Source organism: Rhipicephalus microplus, unplaced genomic scaffold (genome assembly GCF_043290135.1).
Source record: "Rhipicephalus microplus isolate Deutch F79 unplaced genomic scaffold, USDA_Rmic scaffold_15, whole genome shotgun sequence".
Lineage (NCBI taxonomy): Eukaryota > Metazoa > Arthropoda > Arachnida > Ixodida > Ixodidae > Rhipicephalus > Rhipicephalus microplus.
Genome location: NW_027464588.1, coordinates 371,350 through 396,872, shown reverse-complemented (window position 1 = coordinate 396,872; position 25,523 = coordinate 371,350). Strand labels below are relative to the sequence as shown.

The window sequence follows — 25,523 nt, the reverse complement described above, 5'->3', positions numbered from 1 at the left end:
CGCCGCTCCCTCTTCCGCTCTGGCGCCGGTCACAACAGGGTGAAGGGACGACGAGTAGGAATTTTTCTGTGCTGTGCTGGAAGGTTGTCTATAGCACACTGTTTTTCATCACATATAACGAAAATGCCCGGGCAGAAACTCGTGACTCATGGATCGATTGTCCTTCTATCTGTCTAATGAGGAGAATCAACTCGTCATCACATGGTTGATATCTAACCATGCCTGACGTGGTAGTGACTCCAAGAAACGGAATATTCCGCAGGTTCACATTAGACCGGTGCGCGTGACAGGCAATCCGCATCACTGTGCTTTAGGCTAGACTTGTGTACTACTGTTACGTTGTACTCTTGCAGCCTCAGACTCCCCCTAGAAAGTCGCCCAGACTGAGGACCCTTGAGGATTGCCAGCCAGCATAATGAGTAGTGGGTCCCTCACTGCTTTTAACAGTCTGCCATAAAAGTATGGTCCAAATTTTTATCGCCCATATTACAGCAAACATTCCTTTTCGGTTGCCGAGCAGTTGGTTTCAGCCCTCGAAAGAGAGCGGCTGGCGTATGAGATTACCCTTTCTTCTCGGTTTTGCCACTGAATGATGATGTCGCCAAGCCCAAAATTGCTTACGCCTGTGTGGCTGTCTGTTTCTGCTTCGTCGTCGAAGTGTGTGAGAATCAAATGGTTTTTCTGTTATCGTCGTAGCTCGTTGAATGTACACAGTAAAGTACATCGTACTCTGAATCGTCGAAATTTTTTTTCTAAACACTTTCTTGATCGCTCACCCAGACGACTGGCATGTCTTCCTTTGTGAGTCGTGTGAGCGATTCGACGATCTTCGAAAAATTATTAGGGGTGAAGCTTCTCTTAGTCTAACCTTGTCATGCGTCACGCGTAACCGAGAGAAGAAAAGACGAGAAAGAAAAGAAGGCAGTGTATCCCGAACAGTGTAATAGACCGCGCTGTCTCATAGAAGTACATACAAACTGCAGTTGAGTGAGAATATTCCAGATGGCACTGTACCGCTACTCTCTGATTGGCTGCTGCGTGGGCCGTGCCTGGGTACGTGGAGAACCAGTGTCTCTCTCAGTCTCCTAACTAGTCGCCGTACGTGGTGGGTCGTTTGTGGGGCATGGACGAAGCAGAGCAGCGGCCACGTTGAAGACGCTTGCGCTCGCTTTCCTTAGCTCGCATCTCGTCGGTGTTACACGCGTGCCGTCTGCATTCTCGAACGCGATCGAATGCATGGACGCATGAACGGACGGACGGACGGACGCATGGAGGGATGCACGAACGGACGCTTGACGCTACTCATCAAATTTCCCTCAAATAAACTGGCATTTACTCTCAACCCCTAGAGCAACCCTGTCGAACGAATCCAAGCAATTCCTCGATCTGACGCTAGATTTCAACTTACAACAAGCTATAACAAGTCCTACAAGAGGCGATAACACTTTAGATCTTCTTCTAACGCCACGCCCAGATGACATAAAACGCACAACAGTACTCCCTGAATTCAGCGACCATAACCTTGTGTACAACCGCATATCTCTGCCTCTGATTAGAAGGTCGCCAACTGAAAAGTTCATAACTGATTACAAACAAGGAAATTTAGACGCTATCAATGACAAACTTGGCTCCTTTCTTGACAGTTTTCGCGGATCATATCAAACCCTCTCAGTAAACGCCAACTGGCAGATATTCAAAAACACAATACTAAACTTACAAAAAGAGTACATTCCAACCACCCCCGTAAAATCGAATTCTAATAATTATTGGTTCAACAAACAACTGAAAAGTCTCTTAAATAAAAAAAGCGTCTTCACAGGACCGCCAGTCAATCCAATAACCCTTTAGCGTGAAAAAAATACCACCACTGTGCCAAAAAATATATTGAGGAACTACAACAAGCCAAAGACAAATATTTTTCTTGTGATCTACTATCTTTCCTCCGCTCAAATCCTACTAAATTCTGGCGCATGCTCTCTCACAAAAATATAAATGCTAACATAGATCTTCTATACCTAGACGGCGAACTAATAGGCACAAAAAACGTGGCCACTGCCTTAAATGACTACTTTTCGTCTGTATTTTCAACCCCTAACACTACCCAGCCCACACGACTACCTAATCGTTCCCCTGGCGCTGTGTTCCCCGAAATAGCATTTAACCCTGAAGGAACCATTAAACTAATCATTGGTCTTAAGATATCTTCAGCACCAATTGTCATCTATGGACTGACAATTGCCAGATTAAAGCCAGAAAGTCGAATGAAAGCCGTGTTTTCCGTATTTCTTCAGAAGAAGACCTGTCTATTTTCCAGCAGACCGGCTGAACCTTTTTTATAGCTTATTTACCGAACAGTTCAGCGCATATCTTATATTTTTTTTCTTCTCTTGTTTCTTTTTCTCTTTTACCAGTTCTTCACAATGTATTTCACCGCGGATCAACTTCAGCAGTTTTGCTGCGATCGATATTTGCCTGTTGTTCACTTTAATGCACGTAGTCTTAAAAAAAATTTCGATAGCATACATGCCTTTTTGTCGTCATATCAATTGAACTTTTCTTTCATTTGCGTCACTGAAACATCGCTATCGCCCCACGACAAAAATATGTTCTGTTTCCCATCATACGTTCCCGAGTATTGTCATCGATTGTCTGGTAGTTTTGGCGGTGCAGCTATATTCGTATCTGCATCAATTCCATATCAAAGAAGATATGATCTCAGCCTTTCCGTTGAGAATACCGAGTCCGTATGGATTGAAATTGCTAACCCATCTTTGCCATCGAGTGGTATTAAGACAATCATAGGCTGCATATATCGTTCACCGTCATCCTCTGTTCCCGATTTCTGTTCATCACTTTCATCCATTTTCAACAAGTTCTCTTTTGAAAACAAGAATGTCGTGATCCTAGGTGACATAAACATCAATCTTCTCGATGCAAGCACCTCAGCGTACTCTGATTACACTGCGTGCTTTCTAGGATTTGGCTACGAATCTCTAATCTCGGTTCCTACTAGATGCGTACTTGGTGCATCCAGTTCTTTAATCGATCACATTTTATCAAATTTCATTCCATCAAACGACTGTGGCGTCCTCGAAGCCAGCTTAACTGACCACTACCCTGTAGTTTGCCGATTTGAATGTGCCATACCTAATTAGTTAAGCTCTTTTCAAAAAACTATATTGGATAAAACAAATTTTGTCAAGTGTGTAGAAGCCATAGAATGGTCTTTCTTAGAACTGCTTAGTGATCCTGAAGATGCTTTTAATTCTTTTTCATCTGCCGTCAAAAAGTGCTTAGACGATTCTACCAGCTTTGTCAAATGTCGCAAGAACTTTGCGGCCCCTCACAACCCATGGCTCACATCTGGCCTAATGAAGAGCTTGCGAAGGAAAGACAATTTATATAAAAAGTTAAAGAAACGGCCTTTCAATGCTGCTCTGCGATCGCGATATAAAAAGTACTGCAACCTACTTAACAAAGTCCTTGAAGAAGCTAAAATAAATTATTATACGCACAGGATACATAACGCTGGTAACAACAGCAAAGATCAATGGAAAACAATTAATTCATTTCTAAGCAGATCAGTAAATGAGCCAGCTATAACTGATTTACGGTCATCAGAGGGTGTTCTTAGAAATGCAGACGACATTGCGAACGCCTTCAACAAGTACTTCTGTGCTAACACTTCCCTCTTGCCCCATGATTACCAGCCAACAATTAGGAAATGTCTTCAGTCTTTTTACCTCTTTCCAACAGGCCCAGATGAGTTGGTGGAAATAATTAATCACATGAAAATAACAAGTGCTGGTCTCGATAACATTCAGCCTATTCACCTGAAATGCATCTCTCACGTGATCTCGACCCCCTTAGCCTATATCATTAACCTTATGTTTAAAACTGGCATCTTCCCATCACAGCTTAAAAAGGCCAAGATAATTCCAGTCTTTAAAAAAGGTGATAGAACTTCTATTAGTAACTACCGACCTATTGCCATTCTTTCATCTTACAGTAAAATCATAGAGAAGTGTATTGAAAAACGATTATCTAAATATCTAAATAAGTTTCGTATTTTATCCACTCAACAATTTGGTTTTCGTGCAGGCTATTCAACAGATTTCGCACTACTCTCCTTTACCGATTATTTTAAACACGCGCTTGACTCTGGATGTTTTGCAGGAGCACTGTTGATTGACCTCTCTAAGGCATTTGACTCCATAGTTCATAACATACTATTAGGTAAACTCAACTCAATAGGTGTCGTCGGTAGTGCGCAGGAGCTGATTAATAGCTACTTATCTAATAGACAGCAAGCTGTTTGTGTCTCTAACATCCTCTCCACTTTTAAATCTATTGACAAAGGTGTCCCGCAAGGATCCATACTGGGCCCGCTTTTATTCTTAATCTATATTAATGATCTAACCTCGGTTTTAAAACACAGTCAACCTTTCTTGTACGCAGATGATACAACTATATTTACTAAAGACAAGTCTATCGATGCGCTAAATAATAAATTGTCCTCTGACTTCTATAACATTCAGAACTGGTGCACACCTAATGGTTTAGCTATTAATACCAATAAAACACAGTTCATTGCCTTTCATTCTAGTCATAACCCTCATTCACCTACACCCGCTATTACTATCAACGGCCACAGACATCTTAGTACTACTAAGTGCACATTCTTGGGAGTAGTTCTAGATGCTCATCTCAAGTACCATCATCACATTTCACTTATAAGACAGAGGATTGCTCATGGTATCAGAACACTAATTAAAGCACGACCATTCTTCAATTTGCAGACTTTGCTTAAACTGTACTACGCCTTCATCCAGAGTCATATCACGTACTGTATCACGTCATGGGCGAATACCCATCCATCTCATATCCTTTCACTCCAACGTCTCCAAAACCAAGCCATTCGCATCCTAACATTCAGTTCACCGATCTCCTGCGCATCCCCACTTTTTCAGCAACATAATGTACTAACAGTGTGTAATCTATTTAAATATAAATTGGGGATTCTTGTATTTAAGTGTCTTAACGGTACCATAACAGTCAACGTTTTAGAGAAATTTCAATTGTTAAACTCTAATCCTACCAGGTTTGCCTCAAACAACAACTTTTTACTACCACATGCACGCACTAACTACGGCAAGCGTACTACCATATTTGCAGCTATCCAATTTTGGAATTCAGTACCACTAAGCACTAAACAATTGTCATTAGCTGCTTTTAAAAAAGAACTTAAACATCTCATCTCGCAATCATAACTCATCTTCATTTTTATATCGGCGTTCTCTTACATTTACAGCTATTACTGTGTGCGTTATATTCACATTTATTACCCATGCACATTGGAGTTCTTTTAATAGCTGTATATCATTAATTAACGTCATTTCGTTCCCGATTCTACCGGCATTTTTATTGTATGTTTCGTTGTTTTCATAGTTATGCACAATTACTGAACATTGTTTTTGTTTTGTTACCATTTTTACTGGCATGTTTTAATGCATGTTTGCGTTGTTTTTGTTACTATCAATAATTACTTAATTGCTTTTTTGTTGCCATTCTGTTGTACTTATCGACATGTCATTTTCTAACAGGAGGTCCCCTTTCAGCCTTGTGCTATGGGACCTCCTTCTGTATATACTACCTCAATGCGTGTATATTTTTTGCGACAAATAAAAATAAAAATAAATAAAAAATAAATAAAGATGTGACCAAATAACCCCCAAACTTTTAGTTAACACCGTCACACTGGTTAGTCAGATTCTTTGCCTCATCTTCATGCAGTCCATTGAAACAAGCGAAATTCCAGACGATTGGAAGATAGGCCGAATAGTCGCGATCTTCAAAACCGGAAAACGAACTAATCCAGCAAACTACCACCCGATTTCCCTGCCTGCGTTCCCTCTAAATTACTGGAACACATTATATCATCTCACATTGCGACAAATCAATAAATTTCTTCTATAACCACCAGCACGGTTTCCGAAAGCACTTCTCATGCGAGACCCAATTGGCCGAGTTTGCCCACGACCTACAAACAAGCGTGGATAATAACCTTCAGATCGATGCCATATTCCTTGATTTTCTAAAGCTTTTGATCGCGTACCACATAATCTATCACTTAGCCAAATTCATTCACTTGGAATTGCACCGAATATTGTCTCCTGGGTTGAACACTTCCTCTCTAACCGTAAACAATTCACCTCTGCTAATAATCATAACTCCCCTCTAACTAGCGTATCATCAGGCGTACCTCAGGGCGCGGGCTTATCACCCCCGTCTATTTTTAATATTCTTAAACGACCTGCCCACAAACATTCAAACAAAACTACGACTGTTTGCGCACGACTGTGTCATATACTCCTCCATTCACCACATGGAAACCAGCACTAAACTACAACAAGACCTCAACACAGTTGCGCTATGGTGCCAAGACTCATCAATGCCGTTAAACCTAACCAAATTGAAATCGATGTCATTTTCCCGTAAGCCCGCCACTGTTGATCATACTTACTTTATCAATTCGCTTCCTCTCGATTTGGCTTCGTCGTACAGGTATCTCGGTGCGCACATGTACCCAACTCTTTCATTTGCGCCGCACGTGCAGTCCATCTGCTCAGACGCTCTGCACACGCTTGGGTTTCTGTGCCGTAATCTAAAATCACCATCTCCTGGCGTTAAAAAACTAGCATACTTAACATACGTATACGCCCAAAGCTCGACTATGCATCGTCCATTTGAAATCCATCCCAGGGATATCTCGCTAACGAACTAGAATCAGTTTAAAGCCGCGCTGCCCGCTTTAAAACCTCACAGTTCCCCAGATAAATCAGCGTCCCCGCCCTAAAACAATCAATACAAATACCATCTCTCGCGTCGCGCCGCCTGATCTCACGCCTATGCCTCCTGCACACTTTCTTTTTCCGCCCTAAATCAAGACACGAACTTTTACAGCCCCCTAACAGAACTTCTTCTCGCATTAACCATTCTATCCCCACTGCACAAATCAACGGCCGTATACATCTGCAATGAACGAGTCCTTTTTCCCCCAAGCAATTACACTTTGGAATCACCTCCCCGACTCCATAGTTGCCACACCTAACCGCACATCATTCCGCGCCAAATTGGAATCCCGCTTTGATTCTACTCAATAACCCATGGCTGTAGATTTATCATACCAGCGTACTGTATTTATAATTTTTTGCCATGTTGTTTGTACTCTAATTCCCAGTCAAACGTTTCTTTTGTTTATTGTTTGATTAGTTTTTGTTGTCATTCTTGACCAAACTACCATATGCGTATTTAGAACTGCATTGTTTATAATAATTTCTTCACATTGAATTGTACACCCGCTTGTGTAATGCCCTCGGGCCTTTAAGGATGCAATAGATGAAACATGCTGTGATTTTTTGGGGGGGCTGTGACTCACGATGATGCAGAATTGTCCCAGAAGCTTTTGCAATCCCCTCAACGCTCACATTGTTTATGCGCCACAATTCATAGGTGAACAAGAGAAAGTTTTGTAGTGAGTTGGAGCATTCTACGACCCACTCGTTGCGCAATTCGCATTTTGTGACACCTGTTGGTTCCGGGGCTGTTGTAAATCGATTTATTGCTGATATGAACGCAATTCCTTTCCCTATGTCACGCCTGCCTAAGGCCAGTTTGTAAAGGAGTTCCCAGCACCGGCATGGCTCAGTGGTAGAATACTGGGCTGGTACGTAGGGGACCCGGTTTTCCATGTCATTGTGTTCTTGGTGTTCATGCGATAGTGGTTGCGGACACCGGCGGCGGCAATGGCAGAGAACTACGGCGCACGCGACCCTCTTTATGATATCATAACAGCTCTCGCTGTAAAAATAACAATATAACTGTCGAGCGTTTACGTAACAAAACCACGATATGATTTTAGGAGTGCCATAGCGGAGGGTTCCGGAAGTTTCGATCACCTGGGGTTCTTTAACGCCAACCTGAATCTAAATACAAAGGCCTCTAGCATTTTCGCCTCCATCGAAAATGTGACTGACATTCCAACCCACGACCTTGAACCACGGCAGGTCTTGAAAACTAATTTGGGAAGAAAAAAATGGACGAGTAGAAAAAAAAGAATAGCATGTGTGTGTCTTTCGGGACATGAAAGCAATGTCACATCACACGTGTGTTGTGCAACCCTCGATGGCAGGTAAAAAATTGGCTCGAGGCAACGAAAAAAAATTAAAATATCAGCCACAGCTTTTTTATGTAGCCGGCAGAAAATCCTCTTTATTGATCGTCGACACATCTACGTATAGTAGTAGCTTGCAGATAAGCTTCAACGAAACATTAAAAGTCTTGCACTATACCAACGAGCTTTGGGAGAAAATCGTGGTCAGCTCTGACCTTAAGGATAAGCCAAAGCTGGTCTCAATTTAAAATAAAGTGAAAACGAACAAGAAACAGAGAGTAGATTATGACACTGGGTAAAGGTGACAACCATAATGTGCTCAGCTATCTGTATCCAACTAAGCCTTATCTTAAGCCAGTAGCCCTGACACTAAAGGCCCTAACATATCAGTCCCCCTTCATGAACACAAATTTCAGGTTCGCCCGTTCACGTCTTTTTTTAAGCGATTATCGAATGGAAAATGCTACCGCTGGATCACAGAATTTGGTTAGCCACGAAACGCCAGATTCTTTCGATTATGGTCTGCGTCCCAGCAGCAATGCCTAAAAGGGTGCGGCGGGTGATGTTCCAGACCGAAATGAAGAAAGACTCTCCCTAATCCTGGTTGTCCTCAGAAGGTGCAGCAACGCTTTCAACGCATTTTGGGCTGAGAACAGCCGAACTTTATTGTGTCCTATGCCTCAACAAACTCATGGACTAGAATTGGGAAGCTCAGCTTATTACTGCACCATAAACGTTCGCGCAGCACGATATATCCAACAGCATAAATGGTACCTCAACCAAAATGTGTCCACGCAACCAAAGAGCTCACCAAGATGTTCACATAGCAGATACTGTATAGATTGTCATTCGTTTGTCGAACACTACCTGCAACCGTTTATGGCCAGAAAAAACCGTGGCATGAACATAAAAATACGCGAAAAATGTAACATACCAGTACCTCCCAAGACTGAAAAATGCGAGTGATAATCTTGCTGCAATAGGTGTCTCTGGTACATTTTTTAATTCCTCCTTTGAAGTACTATTAATGCAAAACAGTATTTTTTTGTTTTTATTCTCATTTCAAGATTCACAAAAGAAAGACGCGTGGCCTTCTTTAATTTTGAACACTTTCGCGCAACTAAAATGTTCCGGTCTTCGAAGACACGATCGCCATCATAGGTGAGTGTAAGGACCCTTAGAAGCCTCCACTTCCCCTTCCCCCCAACACACCCAATCCCTAACCCTTCGAGCGATGGGAGACCTTGCTGTCCAGCCCCGCCCTGCTGACTCAGCTTGCATTGTCGGGCAGGGGTCAGACATTGCTGGAAACATATTGGTCCCGAGAATAGGGAACCACCCCGTCTGGCAAGCACGCACCATCGAATCTTCAAACTCAATAAAGTTTATTCTCTCTCTCTCTCACACACCGCGGTTTTTCTGCTACCGAGTTGGTCGGTCTAAAATGCTCTAACCTGGCAAAGGATTTTGTAAGCTTAGATAAACAGTACGACAGGGCCGAGACAGTCCGTGACCAGAATTCTATAGAATACTATGAAAAATGAAGCTATGTAACGTAGCATTTTTTTTCTTTTGTGTTCTATCCCTACGTTTTCGTGCTCTACAAAACGGTGGTTGAAAACATGCAAGTAGTCTTGCGCAAAATAACATACGGATTCAGCCCTATCGTGACTACACCTGCTCACTAATTAGCCGAGAGAACGAACACGTCGTTATCCTGCACAGTTTTTGACAGTGGTATGCTTGCTCTCTGCGGGACGCTTCTGACACCGACGGCGCTCGTGTAGGCTTCCCGGCATGCACGTAACAGCCGGAGCTGTCACAGGGCTTCACGCTGTGCTGAACAACCAGTGCTCTAGACGCTAAAGAGAATACGCCTCTATCGCTCGATTACGCGCGTGACGTACTGGGACGCGCATACGCGCCAGTGCATGCGACCGGCAAACCGGCCTGCGCCGGTGCAGTCGCGCTCACTCGCACGTGCTTCCATTGCTGTGCACAGTAGGCAGCCTCGCGTACGTGGTCTGCTTTCGCTTTTGCACTGCTGGCACAGTGTTATCCCTTTGTTACGCGACGTCCTCATTTGGAGACACCGCCTACTTTTGTCATTCCTGTGCGTAATTTGCGAGAGACACGCAGCAAACACTGAGCTGGTGGTGAATATATCATTCTTGTATAGGCTCTACTTCTCTCTATCTCTTGTAACTTTAAATTCCTTTATATCACTTCTGGCAAACACTATTTGTCGGGACTTGGAGGGACACTGTTGCTGCTGTTGGCAGATTACCGTTTCACGATTACAAAGTCAGCGGGAACGCCGCGAGAAATGCATTCGTAGGCAAGAGAACGAGCAGAAAGAAAATGCGGGTGGCAACGCCACCGTGAAATTCCTGCACCAGACGTCTTGACGTCACTTATTTTGATGGTGTTTACTGAGACCTACGTACTTCCTTAATGGTAAATATGAATTGGCTGATTGAACAAGAACATTAATGTACACAGCTTCGGGAGAACTTCACTCTAAAAACTGCGGAGGGTATCGCAGGAGTAAAAAAAGCCAAGTTACTCTCCAAAGTCAGATAGAGGAAAATTCTTCAAACATCGGATAGAGTGAAATTCGTTTTCACTCTGTATGAAACGAGAGAGGGAAACAGCTTTCTACTCTTCCGCTCTTTGAGACATAGAAATGCCCAAGTACTCTTCAGGCATGAGAGAGTAAAACGCAATAATACACCTGTCCTTGGTTAGTTTTGGATACGTCGGCACACCGCGAGTGGCAAGCACTACTTAATAATCATACATATATGCAGTAAAGCGTACTGCATTTGTTTGGGGCGTTAGAGACGATTGACAAAACAACAGTTTGTCCAGCATACGCCAGTGAATTTCAGCGCACTGGAAGGCACTTGACACTCTTATTATCCACGTTTTTAGCTTTACATAGGTGTAGTAAAATAAGTGAATACTATATATCTCATTCAATAGGCATGATCGAAAGTCAACGCAGACGGCTAGGATCTTATCCTTATATTATTATTAATGTTTTTTTTTATACGACCATCGCACACAGGCGATGATGCCGGGAGCCTAACGTACGGTATGACTACAATGAAGTATTGTGGCTTTAGTCGTGGAAGGTGAGCAAGAATGACCAAAAATATGTCCAAGGGAGTGAAAAGAAACTAAATTGTTTAGTGTCCACTTCAGAAGCGCGATGTTTCATACGCAAAAATGAATAACCACTCAGCGAGTCAGTGCGAATGACGTTCATACAATTGATTGCGCTAATCTTCCTGTTTCGACTGTAAAAAACGCGTAGAATAGACATTCTAATCTCACGAAGCCCAAAACAAACACAGTAAGCACGATAGCTAATGTCCGGCTAGTTTCGAGAAGCGCAGAGACACTCAAATCTATGCGTCTAATCAAGAAATCGCAGACATGTCCCTAAAATATCTCAAGACATAAAGCAACAAACGCCCAATCGCCGTCTGTCAGCGGTTTCATTAGATTTTCGCAACGTTTGTCTGGGAGTCGACATATGAGCGAACGTCTTGGACCAATCTTTTCCGTAAGGTCAGAGAAGGTAGGCTGGGCTTTAGTCACCTGTTCTTGAAACGAGTAATCAGTAGATTCTTGTTCTTATGAGATCAATAAGATTCTTTTATTCGTACAATATTTCAGGTTATGTTATACCAGTAGCTAAAGCAAAATTTGTTGTTGCCTCCATCATGGACAACGGTCCGTATAAAGTATTCCGCTCCTTATAGTTTCTTCGTATAGGTTTCTAATAGGTAGATTTTCTATGGAATATTTGAGCAACATGCCCAGGAAACGTCTTCAGAAAGACCTGTTAGACATTTTTTCCCACCCTGCTCTACAGAACAATTTATGGGGACGGATTGGGTATTGATATCATGAAACGCGTCAAAAAGATGTTAATACCACCAGGGGTTAAAACGTTTTCCTTAAAACTTCACATGGGCACATCACTTGTGAAAACATAGCTTGAACAACGAGGTATGTTTGTGCCGTGGGGAGTGCACTGCATTTGTGTAACAAAGCAAAAGCTGTGCAACACGTTCTTATTGACTGTTGGAACGCTGTATTTTATTGGGATGTGCTGCAGAGAACTTTAAAGAAGGAGCTACCTATCGACGCCTCTGGCATTCGTTTTCTGTCTGTTAAAGAAAATTGTGTCTTGTATGAACTCTTCGTGCTTGTAGGCCTTCATAGCATATGGAGGTCACGTATAGATGTACAAAATGCTGAGCCCCAAGCGCGATCGGTTAACGCTTATTTTGTTGAAAAGGTAACGAAGCTAAGACAAGTGCTGGAACACCGAGGGACAAGCGATGAAGGGCATAGTTTATTAGACACTTTGAAAGGGTTAAAGCGGCATTAGTGAATACAGTCAGCCTTACGCACGCTGGTAAGTGGTGTGTGGCATATGTATATATGTATATGTATGGCATATGAAAGTGTAGTAAAAAGAAAAATGTCAGTCGGTGTAATGGTTAGCGTGGCGGGCTAGTTATCTGTAGTACGTCTAGAGCTCGAGGGTTCGAATCGCACTCAGTTGCGTTTTTTCACAGTATTATTTCTTTGTTTTTATTTGTCGTAGTATTCGTATTTATCTTTCCTTACAATCCACGCGTGCGGAGATAATTAATAAGTCCAAGTCCGGCTCAAGTTCTGCTATTTTTTTTTGTGAGGTGCACTGTTACTCTCTTTCGTGGGGTCATGCTACTCTGCTTCGGGCAGTGTTATGCTACTTTGTTGAGGTGGAGCGCTCTGACCCGGTAGGGGAAGTCACTGTACTCTGCCTCAACAAGAGGTGATTTATACTCTGGAAAAGAGAGTGGAGTATGGAACAAGAAAGTACTCACCCAAAAGAGTGCCCAGCACTATCTCAGTTCTTAGAGTGTTCGTTAAGCCAATGTCGGCAAGTACGACGAAAACACTTTGAAATTTATGACTTCACGCGCGCATGTTGCGGCCAAAAATTTTGAAACGGAAATTATGACCTTGGATAAATATAGCATGACTAGCGGTACACGATTCTCCAGAAGTATTAACGTTTTAACCCAAGTTATTTGCTCTAAGATGCGCTACAATTTATTGCGACACTTCTAATTTCATAAATGTGTGTCTCCACAGGCATTAACATGAAGTTATGCGAATGTGCTGCAGTTATACAAAGTTGATCGTAATGTGCGATGCAGAGGATCATGCATTGGCGAATTTCCTATTGTGGCACCCTGCTTTCAGTGTATGCCTCTCGCGCACCCTCCGAAACTTGTTCTCCGAGTGCTTCTTGAGTTCATCGAAAGAAAACGAGAACTGGCTTTTTTTTGTTCAACAAAAGAAGAAAACAAAAAAGGCAAAAACAAAGGAGAGATTTCGCCCTTGAAGAGTGAGCTCACTGTCAGCTTACGCGAAAACCACGAACGGAAAAAACTCGTATGAATTCGGGCCAGTGAGCCAGCGATTAGGTCGGTGATCCATATCGTTGTTATTTCGTCAAAATCGAGATGGACAGGAACAAAATGATGAAACTCGCGTGAGCGTGAGGTTCAATTATTCGAACGGACGTTCCAATACATATTCGGACGAACGTTTGAGTGTACACTTATAAAAAGAAAGAACAAAATAAATGTAGCACGAACGCAGTACAACATGCATTGACGACGGTCCGGACAGTTTATCTGAGGCAGTGACTGCTGTGAAAACCGTTTGCTCCATCTCCTTTCAGAAAGTTAATTTACTTGATCAGGAAAACTGCGCTTTGTCAAGCTTTTCATGAAGTCCGGCATCCGTGGTGACACTTGTGGCATCATGAACGATTATGTGCCACCCACATTGGGTAGATTTTACGACACACAACTCCCTCCCCCCCCCCAAAAAAAAAGAACAGAGCAGCAGTTGGCCCAACAAATGGTGTGCGTGTTCCCATATAGCCACACCGCTGTCACTTGATATTAGGTTGTTATAAAAGGTAATCGATTTAGTAACACTTGATATCTTAACAAAGAGAGCTTAATTAGGAGCAGTAACACAACATATATGGAAGGCTCTAAAAACAGAAATGCGTCAGCCTAATGAAGAGAACGCCACGAGGTTCCCTCTTTCATCGGCGTCCGCGAAGCGGAGCTGCTTAAATTTTCTCCGATAACGTTACTTACGGTGAGCAAATTCATCCTCCCGACATGATACTACGGTCGCTCCTATGGCTTGCCTTGCTTCTGATATCAATGCCGAGATATTACACTGCAACACTCTGAGCGGTGTTGGGAAGCCACAGTCACGGTGATGCGTATTTACGTGACTTTTCATAATATCGTCAAGTTTATTTTTTGTTCTCTTTTACACGAAGAAAGGACTGAGAAAAATTGCTGAGTACAAAACACATTCACCAGTTCGCAGGCCCACAACAAGTTAAAGAACAAAAAAATGACAGCATATCCACGGGGTGAATGATTGAGAGTGGGCGAGGCTCATAGCAGGGTCCTCGCGGTGCCGCCGTGCAGAATCGCGGCTAGCTTCAGCCTCCCGAGCCCGCACTGCGGGGTCGCTTCTTCGAGCGCGAGCCACCGCCACCCTGCGCGCACACTGCTCGGCAGCCCTGTCCATCCTTCGTCAACGAGCCTCTGTTGGCGCGCACGCCAAGACGGTGCTGCCGAAGAACACGCGATCGCAGAGGCGGGATGGTCTCTCGCTCCTTGCGTACGTGTGAGGTAAATCCTATAAAGTAACCTTTTATTATTATCTTTTGCCACAAAACGCCCTCTGTGTGCGAGGATTTTGCATTTCTCTGCGTATATGCAATCATTCTATAGTACAAGGAGCGCCATATATTGCCAGTAACTTGGGACGTAAATACTGTTTTCATAAAACTTGCCTTTTATTGTTATCGTTTGTTACAAAACACCCTTTTGTGTAAGACGATTTTGCATTTCTCAGCGTATATGCATTCGTTTTATAGTACAAGGAGTGCCATCTATGGCCGGATTGTAGACTCATCAAGCGGTGGTTACGACGATAACGGGACAATCGGGTGACGTCATAAAAAAGCTTCACTCCTAAAAGGAAATAGCCGGAGTTATAATACCACCACTGTAGAAGTGACAATATCACGCTTCACTAGCAGTGTGCTTCAACAGGACGTAAAAATTAACATTGAAATTCCTATACATATGCATAGAAAATTCAAAACAAAATATTAGTCCGTGTAAAAAAGAGGATACAGAAATTTCAAAAACATAGTAACATGATTGCCATCCAGAAACAAAGGTACGTCACACATAACGCTCTGCATTGTGCCCCGCATGAAAATCGTGCTCGCGATGCCGTCCATTCAAGCTGCAAACTGTTCGACTCGCATACTTTGTGTGCGCTTGTGCTCGTGTCATCTTTCTGCGTTCTTTCCACTTCTATCTGGTGCAAAAAAGACGTCATGAAGCAAATCGAGAAAAAGCGGGCCACTCGCTTCCGCAAGGCCTAAGTGCGTGTCTGTGGATAACCGGCTTTCGCACGTCGATAGCGAAGCGTGACGAAATACGGGGTATTTCGTCTCACCTCGGGCGAACAATGAAGCTATAGTGGGCACAAGGCCGCTGATGCTTGTGCAGCTAGTATAAGTTTGTGCGCGAGCTGTTAGTGATCTGTGCGTGGCTTTGAATGTTGCTTGTCGGCTACAAATATCGCGAACACTTCGAACGTTATTTCTGGGTGTTCCTAAACTTCGAAAGTCAAACTATGTTTGATTGATTGCTTGAATGATTGATTGATTGATTGATTGATTGTTGGGAATTAACGTCCCAAAACCATCATATGATTATGAGAGAGGCCGTATGAAGGGCTCCGGAAATTTCGACCATGTGGTGTCCTTTAACGTTCACTTAAATTTAAGCACACGGACCTGAAGCATTTCCGCCTCTGTCGAAAATGCGGTCGCCGTGGCCGGGATTCGATTCCGCGACCTTTGGGTCAGTGGCTGAGTGATTTAGCTACAAGGCCACCGTGACGGGTCGAACTATGTCCGTGTAGCAGTATTACGTCCCAGTTTGTGAAACAATATCGTTAAACAATGCTCTAGAACTGAACAAGGATTTAGTTTTATTTGACGGTTCACCTCCTGGGCACTTCCTTACCGACAGCACAGCCTTGCATAGTCCTTTATTAAAAATAGAAATTCCACAGGCCCCTGCCCTATCTTTATATCTTTCCACTGGTCGAGCCTCAAAGAAAACAAACGTCGCAACGAGTGCCAAAATCACAGTGAAGTGATGACACTCTCATCATAACACCACGCCATTAGTCTCTAGCTTCATAAAGGTAAAAGTGTGACGTAAACATTTTTTGGCATTCAACTCAAGAGGTCCTCGGTTGCCCTTATTGTCAAAACCTATATGGCCATAAGCCCGTCTACACTTAAATAACAATGTCACTGGGCCGAATATTGCAGGACATATTTGCCGCATCCTCCCCCTTCAGACAATTGGCGAAAGGGAGCTGATTGTACTTGTGCAAAGATCGTTTACTAATACTAAAGGAATTATTTGTTTTCTTTAGTGTCCCTCTGCAAGCATAGCTCTAGCACGCAATTTATTACAACGCAGGAGAGCCTCCGCCAATGTTTGAAGTCAATACCCGCTGTTTTGATATTTCCATATGTCATATATCCGCACTTTCTCATAATTAAAATCACATAATGACCCTACGAGACCACACTGTGTGCATGTACCAGCTTTCGAAGCTTCGGCTCAGCGTACTTATATAAAGCGCAAGCGACTCCGCATAGCAAACATTGACCAGGCGTACTAGCTTGTCAACAGCAATAAGTTTACTAGTCGCGCGATAACTGAAACTTTCCATAATGTAAGAAGAAAGTTTCAGAACGCCGTTAAACGGCGACCACTCTAACCTTGAGTTGACAATGCCACCTCCCACCCTATCGCCAAAATGTCTTATCTCGAGGTCGATGTAAAACTTATGGAATTCTCCCACAGGCCAGGACGAGCCGATCACCCACAGCAAGAATATCTTCCCAGTCCCGTGAACACTAACAGGACAATCTAGAGATAAAGCGAAAGATTATACAGGGTGTCTCCCACATAACGTGAGCCAAGAATTTGAAAGTGAAAGGCACTTAGGAGGCGAATCGAACCAGATGCATACTACTCGCGATAGCCTGTAGGTACTCAGGCTATTTGTTTATTTTTCCCCATATTAATTATTATTAATTTTCAATTGCCCGTTTTGAATTAAGGACTGGAAACCCAAAATATGAACACTGATATGTAGAGCACTTTCAGAAACCACCGGCTATATTGTTTCCTGTACGATACGTCTCGCGCTGTTATTTTTTCCATGTTGTAAAGAAAGCTCGAGAAATGTGAAAAAAGCCGGACCACGAGCGCATTGCTATAGTGCTGCTATAGGCTTCCTTTGCAACGCGAAACACACACACACACACACACACACAAACACATACATATATATATATATATATATATATATATATATATATATATATATATATATATATATATATATATATATGTTTTCGTGCAGTTTTGTCATTGGCGGCTTGGCGCTCTCCCGAAGGCCGCCTGAAATGGTTCATTCGAGTGCGCCGGCATTGAACAAGCGCACAACCCAAGTGTGCAGCATTTGCAGGAGATCATCGTCGATATGAATAAACTATGCCGATTGTATCCTCTCAAATAGGCGCGTGAGCGGCTCCTTTTAAACTAAAGTCAGTGTTCGCTAACGCGTGCGTGGGTGCTCTAGATCTTGAGTTAAGCGGGGACGCTGAGTGCAGCGACTCTATCAGTTGGCCTAGAGAGAACGAATGGCTTCCTTCTGGGCGGATGTATACAGACAAATATACACACAAATACTCTCTCTGTTTCTCTCTCTCTCTCGTTCTTTTCCTCCCCGAGTCTTGTCAATGCGCTGCTGATCGCAGCACAGCGCGACTCCGGCATCTCCCTCACATCCCGGCGACAAGAGCTCGAGTTACTTGACGTCCGTCGGCTTCTTCTCATCCGGGGTGCCACGGAGGCCGACGAACGACCAACCCCCCTTATGGGCGGTTCTTCTTCAGCGCGTTCGCTTTACAACCGCGGCAGCAACCGCGCAGCAGGCACAACCCTGTTTAACCAACCGCACTGTCACCGCTCCTACGGGATACGCAAGGCGCCCGCAGTTCCTTCGTGAGCAATATAGCCGCCGGCTCTCACCACCGACATCGAAAGGAAGGAAAGTCATCGAACGAGACAAGGACGCTTTTTCTTTGTTTCGCTCCCTCGTTGCGTTTTTGCAACGAAGCCGAGCCTTCTTTCGAGCCTCGCCCCACACGGCTGCAGGAAGCGAAAACGACGCGAGAAACGGGAGCGCGAAAAAGACGCAGGCTTGCGGAAGGAAGGAGACCACGTGTATTCCGAACGGGCTCCGCGCTGAGCTTTTTGTTTCTCGGCTCGCGCCTTCGGCTACAGCGATAGCGGCGGTGTGGCAGCGTTTTCTTTTCGGGGCGGAACAGCGGCAGCGACGTGGAACGAGCGAGCTGCGCCCAGCTCAGCGAGCGTGGTCGCTCTTTCGTGCCCGCGTTGCAGGGCGCAGTCCCTCCAAACAGCGAGCAGCGCTGAGAGCCGAGCGGGGCCGAGTCTTGTCGCGAGTTTCGAGGCCGCGTGGAAAGAAGGCTGAGAGTGGTCAACGAGAGAACCCTTTGTTTCCGAAGTGAAAAAAAGTAAAAAAACATCGATCTACACCTCCCACTTGAACCTGTGTGTGTGTGTGTGTTCTGAGCGCTCTCCACGAGCCGAGTACTTGACAGCGGGCTGGCCCGACTGTGAAGGCCTTGCGTCGCGGTGGGATAAGCGTCCGGTTCGTGGTGTCCTGCTGCCCGGTTGATTAGAGAAACAACTGAGTTCTCGGACGGATTACGGATACCTCCCAGCTCACTCGGGAATCTCTGACGCTTACTGATCTCCTAGGGTTCACTCATCAACGCCATCCCGTAATTGATGCGCCTGTGGTGTCTTGACCTTCCACCGAGAGTGTTCTCCTGTGAAACCGAGAAGCCATGACATCGCTCGATGCAGGTGCCATTGTGTTTCCCGTGTCGCTAGAGGGAAGGCAGTGAACATCCTTACCCATTGGATTGCGCGCACGGCTTTGACATCTGTAACTGCTTCGTTAGACGTGCGAGCGTCTTCCCGCGGATCGCTTCTATAAGCCAAGATGAGACCACCACGTCGTCGCAGGGCAGGAAGCTGGAATGAGTACGAGCTCCTCTTGGACATCAGTGAGTATAGCACTGCTTGTCACTATTTTTGGCTCGAGCTTACAAGCTTACAGCAGTACGTTAAGCCCGAACTTTAGTTTAAAACTTCAAACACAACGTCACCTTTCTTTATATATATATATATATATATATATATATATATATATATATATATATATATATATATATATATATATATATATATATATATATATATATATATATATAAGAGAAAGAAGTGTATACCTAAGGGCTCGTTTTTCCGTGTTTCGACAAAATAATCATGAGACCTAACAGAGAATAATGCCAAGGAATGTAAAGGGGAAGTTATTAGAATCAATGCAAAGTAAATAAAAAGAAATAAAAGTGGGTAAAAAAAGAACAGTTTGCAGGCAAGTTATTTTTTCACGCACTTTTCTTTCGTCTTATTTACTTTACATTGGTTCTAATAACTTCCCCTATACATACCGTGGTATTGTTGTCTGTTAAACATCATATATATTAGTATATACATAAAACTGCTGGGCTCTCTCCTCCTCTTCAGCATACGTACTTGGCGCCTGAGTGGTTTTATAATGTGATAAATCACATCACTTGAAGAGATATGGTTTCCTGTTATGGCAGCTCTTTCGTGTCATTGTAAACAAGATATTTATTTACGTTCGCCCACTGCACACATCTCTACCATTGAACTTGTGAGTTTGAGGTCGTGCACCTGGGGCGTTCATTGTTGTGGCTGTGGTCACATGTGTTTCAATTGTTCTATCTTCACCACATGTACAATGCAAGAAAGAGCTAGATGTCTCTCTTTTAGTGCAACGATGCAATGGTCTCCGCACGCAAACAATTCTCTTTCGTTTTCCGCCTCTTGTCTTGCCGCCGAACTTGCTACAAGAAGTGGCAAACAGCCGTCTTTGTTGCGTTTGCTTATTTTAATGGTCATCTAGAACTTTTATGATGGTTCAATACTTCTTGTTTACATACAAATACATGAATATGTCGATGCTATTTACTAAAGCACGTATGTATATTTATGGGCATTATTGATTATAGAGAGAAAGTAAAAATAAAATAGGGAGGTTAACCCGGGGAGGTGTCTGGTTTGCTACCCTGTATATACTTGAAAAAGAAAAATAGAGTGTAGAAGAATGAAAGAGACGAAGGAGAATTTGTGAGGACACTACAAATCCATGCAAGTGCTACACCGTTCAAGGACCACATACCCGCGTTGTTTGTGCACCCAGTGTTTCTATTTTTTGTGCCCCAAGTTCAGAAATTTCGATTACGTTCATAGCTTCAGAAACTTCTGAAAGAGAGAAAAGGAATAAATGTGAAAGGCAGCGAGGTTAACCAGGCAGACTTCTATATGCTTTATTCTGCTCTGAAGTGATCACAGAAAAGATAAAAAGAAAAGAAGAGCAGGCATCGAAAAATAAAATGTCCACACAAACCCATTGAACGAGTCAGACAGCGACTATTTTTGCTTTAATTCACTCTCTATGCTGGAACAAAATACACCAGTCCACTTTCAGAAAACATGAAGCGTAACGTCAGCAGAGTGCCATTGTATAAGAGTTCCGTGAAACGTACAAGTAGACTACTGAGATATGCCAGCATCTCCGGAGGCAATTAGCTTCACGAATTTTCTTCGATTATCAGGTGAACACTTTCTTCCATACTACTGTCAATGTTTTTCTTGTCAACTGGATGTATACCGCATTAGCCGGCAATGATTAATTATTGTCTTCATGAAATTGCGTTTTGGTAAATACCTTGACCATTTGGCACCTCTTTAATAGTTTTTATACGGTACTCAAATTATTAAATATCTTGTCTTGTAATGAGGCTGCTATTGAGGTTACAAGACAATAAGGCTAATTTAATCTCGGCTCAAATGCTTCTTCAGCTTTCATTTAGCCCACGGCACATATATAGATTTTGCGGCTGTTGGTAACTCCTACAAAACAGAGTGGCACGCGATAAAACAATTGTCAAGCTTCAGTCATATTACTTTTTTTTATAAAGTCACTTACTGTGAAAACAATAATTTGCGTGCGCATTTCTCAAGTTACGTGCGTTTTATGGAAACTCCGAAAAGATAATACGTATGTCATATTGTCACGTCCTGCAGGAAATACATGGTATTTCCGCCGAGGCGTATGTACGCCAGCTTCGGCAGAAATACTATGCGACAGTGATAGTGTGGGAAAAGTTCTACAAAAATAGCACTTCAGTGAAAATCTCCATTACACCTGCCACGGTGTTCTAGTATAGCTAAAGCACTCGGCGTCTTACCCGCACAGCTTTGGATCGAAATCTGGCTTCGGCGGCTGCATTTTCGAATGAGGTGAAAATGCTTGAGGCCTGTGTGATTAGATTCAGGTGCAGTAAATGAACCCCCGATGGTCGAAATTTCCGGAGCCCTTCACTAAGGCGTGCCTCATATTCATATGGTGGTTTTTGGCGTCAAACCCTAAAACATATTACTGATAAAGCTTGGTATTGCTAAAAAAAACACCTCGTATATTGGTGCTTCACACAGAGAAGCTTTCGTTGCCTCTTGGAATGCACCAGAAACAAACCTTTCACAATTTAAAAGGGCTAAATTTTGGAAATGGTACTTACAACAATAAACTATCGCTACGCGATTTGTCATCGAAATTTCTAAATTTTCGCTGCGTATCAATGCTACTACTTACTTCTATGTGACGTCTAGCCCATGAGAGTCGATTGATTGCTGCTGATGTGGCGTGAAAGTCCTACGAAATTTACTGTGTCGTCTTTCTTCTTCTTCTTTTTCGCGTTACATGATTTACAGCACCGTTTCGCCTCTTGGAATATATTTTTTCCTTCAACCTGTAGTCGTGGAGTGATGAAGCTTTGGCATTAGAACTGGTTAATACAGTACTCTGGCACGTTTTTCCGCTCCAAATGTAACTTTCACTCTAAAAACTTTATTAGGAACAGTTTGGAGGTATAACAGTACAACCGTAACATGAAATCAAGAAGGCACAGGACAGAATGCTGACTTCAACCAACAGTTTTTGTTTTGGTTAGATTGCATATTTATGCGAGCCACGCTTGCACTTTGATAAAAAGAACAAGAAAACGGGGTGAATCTCTCTCCACCGCGCCATCCGCTCCGGAACGAAATAATCACCTGCTATGTAATTCGGCTGACTGCTGACCCGAAGGCAACGAGACTGCAGCTTGGCCTTTTCGGCCTCACATCGATGGAGGTGAAATTTTCTAGAAGGCCCATGTGCTTAGATTTAGGGACACGTTACCAAACTTCAGGTAATTGAAATTTCTAGAGCTTTTCCCTACGTGATCTCATAATAATATCACACTTTCAGGACATTCGGCTCTAACAATAATGATTTATTCAAGCAGCTATGTAATGATCGAAGTTCGCCCGTTTTCTGTTAAAAAAAAATCCAAGAAGCGTTAATGCTCCTTACGACTCTTTCGAAAACATTTCGTGTCCAATACTGATGGTATGGCACCGTGTGTGAGCAGACCCAAAAATGAACTGTTCCATATACTTCAAATTCGCACTCTTTCCAGAGTCTCAGATTTCACGTTACTTTCGGGATATTAAATAACCTATGCGCTTTCACCCGCTCGTAAAAACAGAAATGGCTTGTCAGCGCACTTCGTAGAATACCGTTCTACCGTCGTCCAACGGAACAACAATGGTCCAAAACAGTTGTCTTCCGTACACATAAGCGTAGCCTTTTTTTTCCATGTTATTGTTTGAGTCGATGTGGTGGGAAATGATGCACAATAACAAGGGACCGGGCCACGTTGCATGTGGGTCGTGCAACTTGTGTGCGTGTTCACGTGTGTCGAGCGTACAGCCATGCCGAAGTCTTCCGCTTCGCGCCGTTCACGCCGTGATCGAAGTCGTCGAGAGCCTACCCGCAATCCTGGGATTGAAGGTAATACGAAGACCGCTTGCGTAATATTAAGTAGACACACGGCAGTGAAGTGGCGTGTCTTCGAATGTCAGCTGCAGCGAACGGGCATAGATATGGTTTCAACTGGAGATAAGTGATTTCACTGTCGAGAAAGTATTGGGACCATGGCACTGCCCATCCCAATTCCGAAAGGCAACGAAGGCGCTGTTGCGTTTTCTCGAAGACATCGACCTGTTTCATCGTTTATGTTGTGAAACTGTTAGGCGTTGGCCTAGTCAGTGACTTTTTCCTCCTCTTCTATAACTTTCCTTCCCCTCTCCCCTTGTGCAGGGTAGCCTACCAGGGCTTAGGCCTGGTTAACCTCCCCGCCTTTCTCCTTACTTTCTCTCTCTCTTTCTCTGGGATGTAAAACACGAGCAATTATTATTATGAATTATGAACTGGCAGATGCCGACGTTCGTTATGGTGACCACTCACGCACTTTGCGGGAATCTGAATAACTGATTGGCGATGTTCAACGATTGTCGAGCGGAATATTCCGCGAATAATGACAGTTGGCCTTTTTGCATTCCAAACAACCATACATGATATGACGGGCACCGAAGTGGAGGGCTCCATAAGTCTTCAAGACCTGGTCGGCTTGTGAGCACACATTAATCGAAGTACACGGGCATTTGGCGCTTTGCCTCCACCGAATGTGGTGGTGCGGCCGGGATATGATCCCACGACTTTCGGATCGCTATTTGAGCACCATAAAAACAAGACCATCACGACATTTGATTAGCAATGAGATCACGGGGGAATTGTAAGAACTTCGTCAGTTTGTTTTTGTTTTTGCTGTTCTTGTTTGTTTTGGTAGCTCAACTCAGATAAGAAAGAAAAAGACGTGGCATGATAAATAATTAGGAATCTTTGTGTGTATGTGTGCGTGTGTGTCTAATCGAAATATTAAACATAACACGAACCAGCTTGAAACCACTCAAGAAAATAGCTTGTCACCAGTGGTAGTGAGTCGAAGTGACTGCTTAGACAATGAACGTGCGATGCTTCTCAACAATATAGGCCATATTCATACTATCAATCAGGTGATAGAGAAATGCCCGGAATAAAACCAACTCCTATATGTAGACTTTATAGATTATGAGAATCCATTCGATTGGGTCTAGATATCAGCAGTCACACAGGCACTGCGGTATCAGGCATCGATGACGCCTACATAAACACAGAAATATACAGTGAATCCACAGCCAGGATAGTCCTTCATAAAGCAGGTGACAGAATCGCAGTAATGAAGGCTGTAAGGCAAAGAAACGCGATCTATCCAATGCTATTCACCATGTGTTAACTGGAGGCTTTCAGGGCGAATGTTTCAGCTCCAATGTTAGAGTTCGCCAAGACTATCTCCAAAAGCTTGCTGATGAAATAGAGGTTGGAGATTTTGGTGAAGACTGTCTGAAGCTTTCTACCATCTCTTGAATGTATGAGGTTTCTCTGCAGAAACGGCTTACCAATAGATTTGTGTAGGAGTTATGACGTGGCTTCTTGACATGCGGATTTATCTGAAGCACTCTCTGTTATCCTATTTACCTGCGTATGTACACGACGAAATGAAACCGCCACACATTTAAGTCGAGGAAAAAAGCAAACAGAAAACTTTATTCGTGATTAGTCAGCTGTGTTGTAATTATCTTTGTTTAAGTTTAAATAAATTAAAGTAGATGGAAAGCTTTCGGAGGTTGTGTGTACGAGTCCACTGACATAAACAGTCATGCTTGTTCGTCCACTGTAATTTCTGTTGAATTAAATTAAGAGCATTACAATACAGTAGAGAAATCACGAATAATGTTCCCGTGTCTTCAGTAGTTTGATTATTTGTCAGTTCAATTAGCCTGTGTATAATACAGAAGATAATTCCCTGTAACAAGGCCACTGCTGTCGCACCTTCTTATATAGTAGCTAGTGAGCCAATTGGTGTGTTCAGCGAGTTAGCTACATAAAATTCGCGCCATCCGAACATGGGAGCGTTGAATCGTGCACCTCAGGTCCTACAACAAAGTTTCGCATCCATCCATCTATTCATCCTTTTGCTTCCAGGGTTCTTGCGTTAAAAAAGAAGAAAGAAAAACCATAAACACTACAA

General features: G+C 43.3%; 1 protein-coding gene across 3 annotated transcripts in view; it reads left to right on the top strand.

Moving 5' to 3' along the window:
- LOC119174263 (prestin) overlaps positions 1-25,523 on the top strand; it is a 269,359-nt gene that overhangs the window by 58,544 nt on the left and 185,292 nt on the right. The window contains exon 1 of one of the 3 annotated variants that reach the window (XM_075883090.1): positions 18,718-19,484. The exons of the other annotated variants lie outside the window; for them this stretch is intronic. Within the exon in view, the coding sequence (XP_075739205.1) occupies positions 19,421-19,484 (64 nt within the window). The 5' untranslated portion in view covers positions 18,718-19,420. Of the gene's footprint in view, positions 1-18,717; positions 19,485-25,523 lie in introns of those variants that run through there. 3 annotated transcript variants of the gene reach the window in all.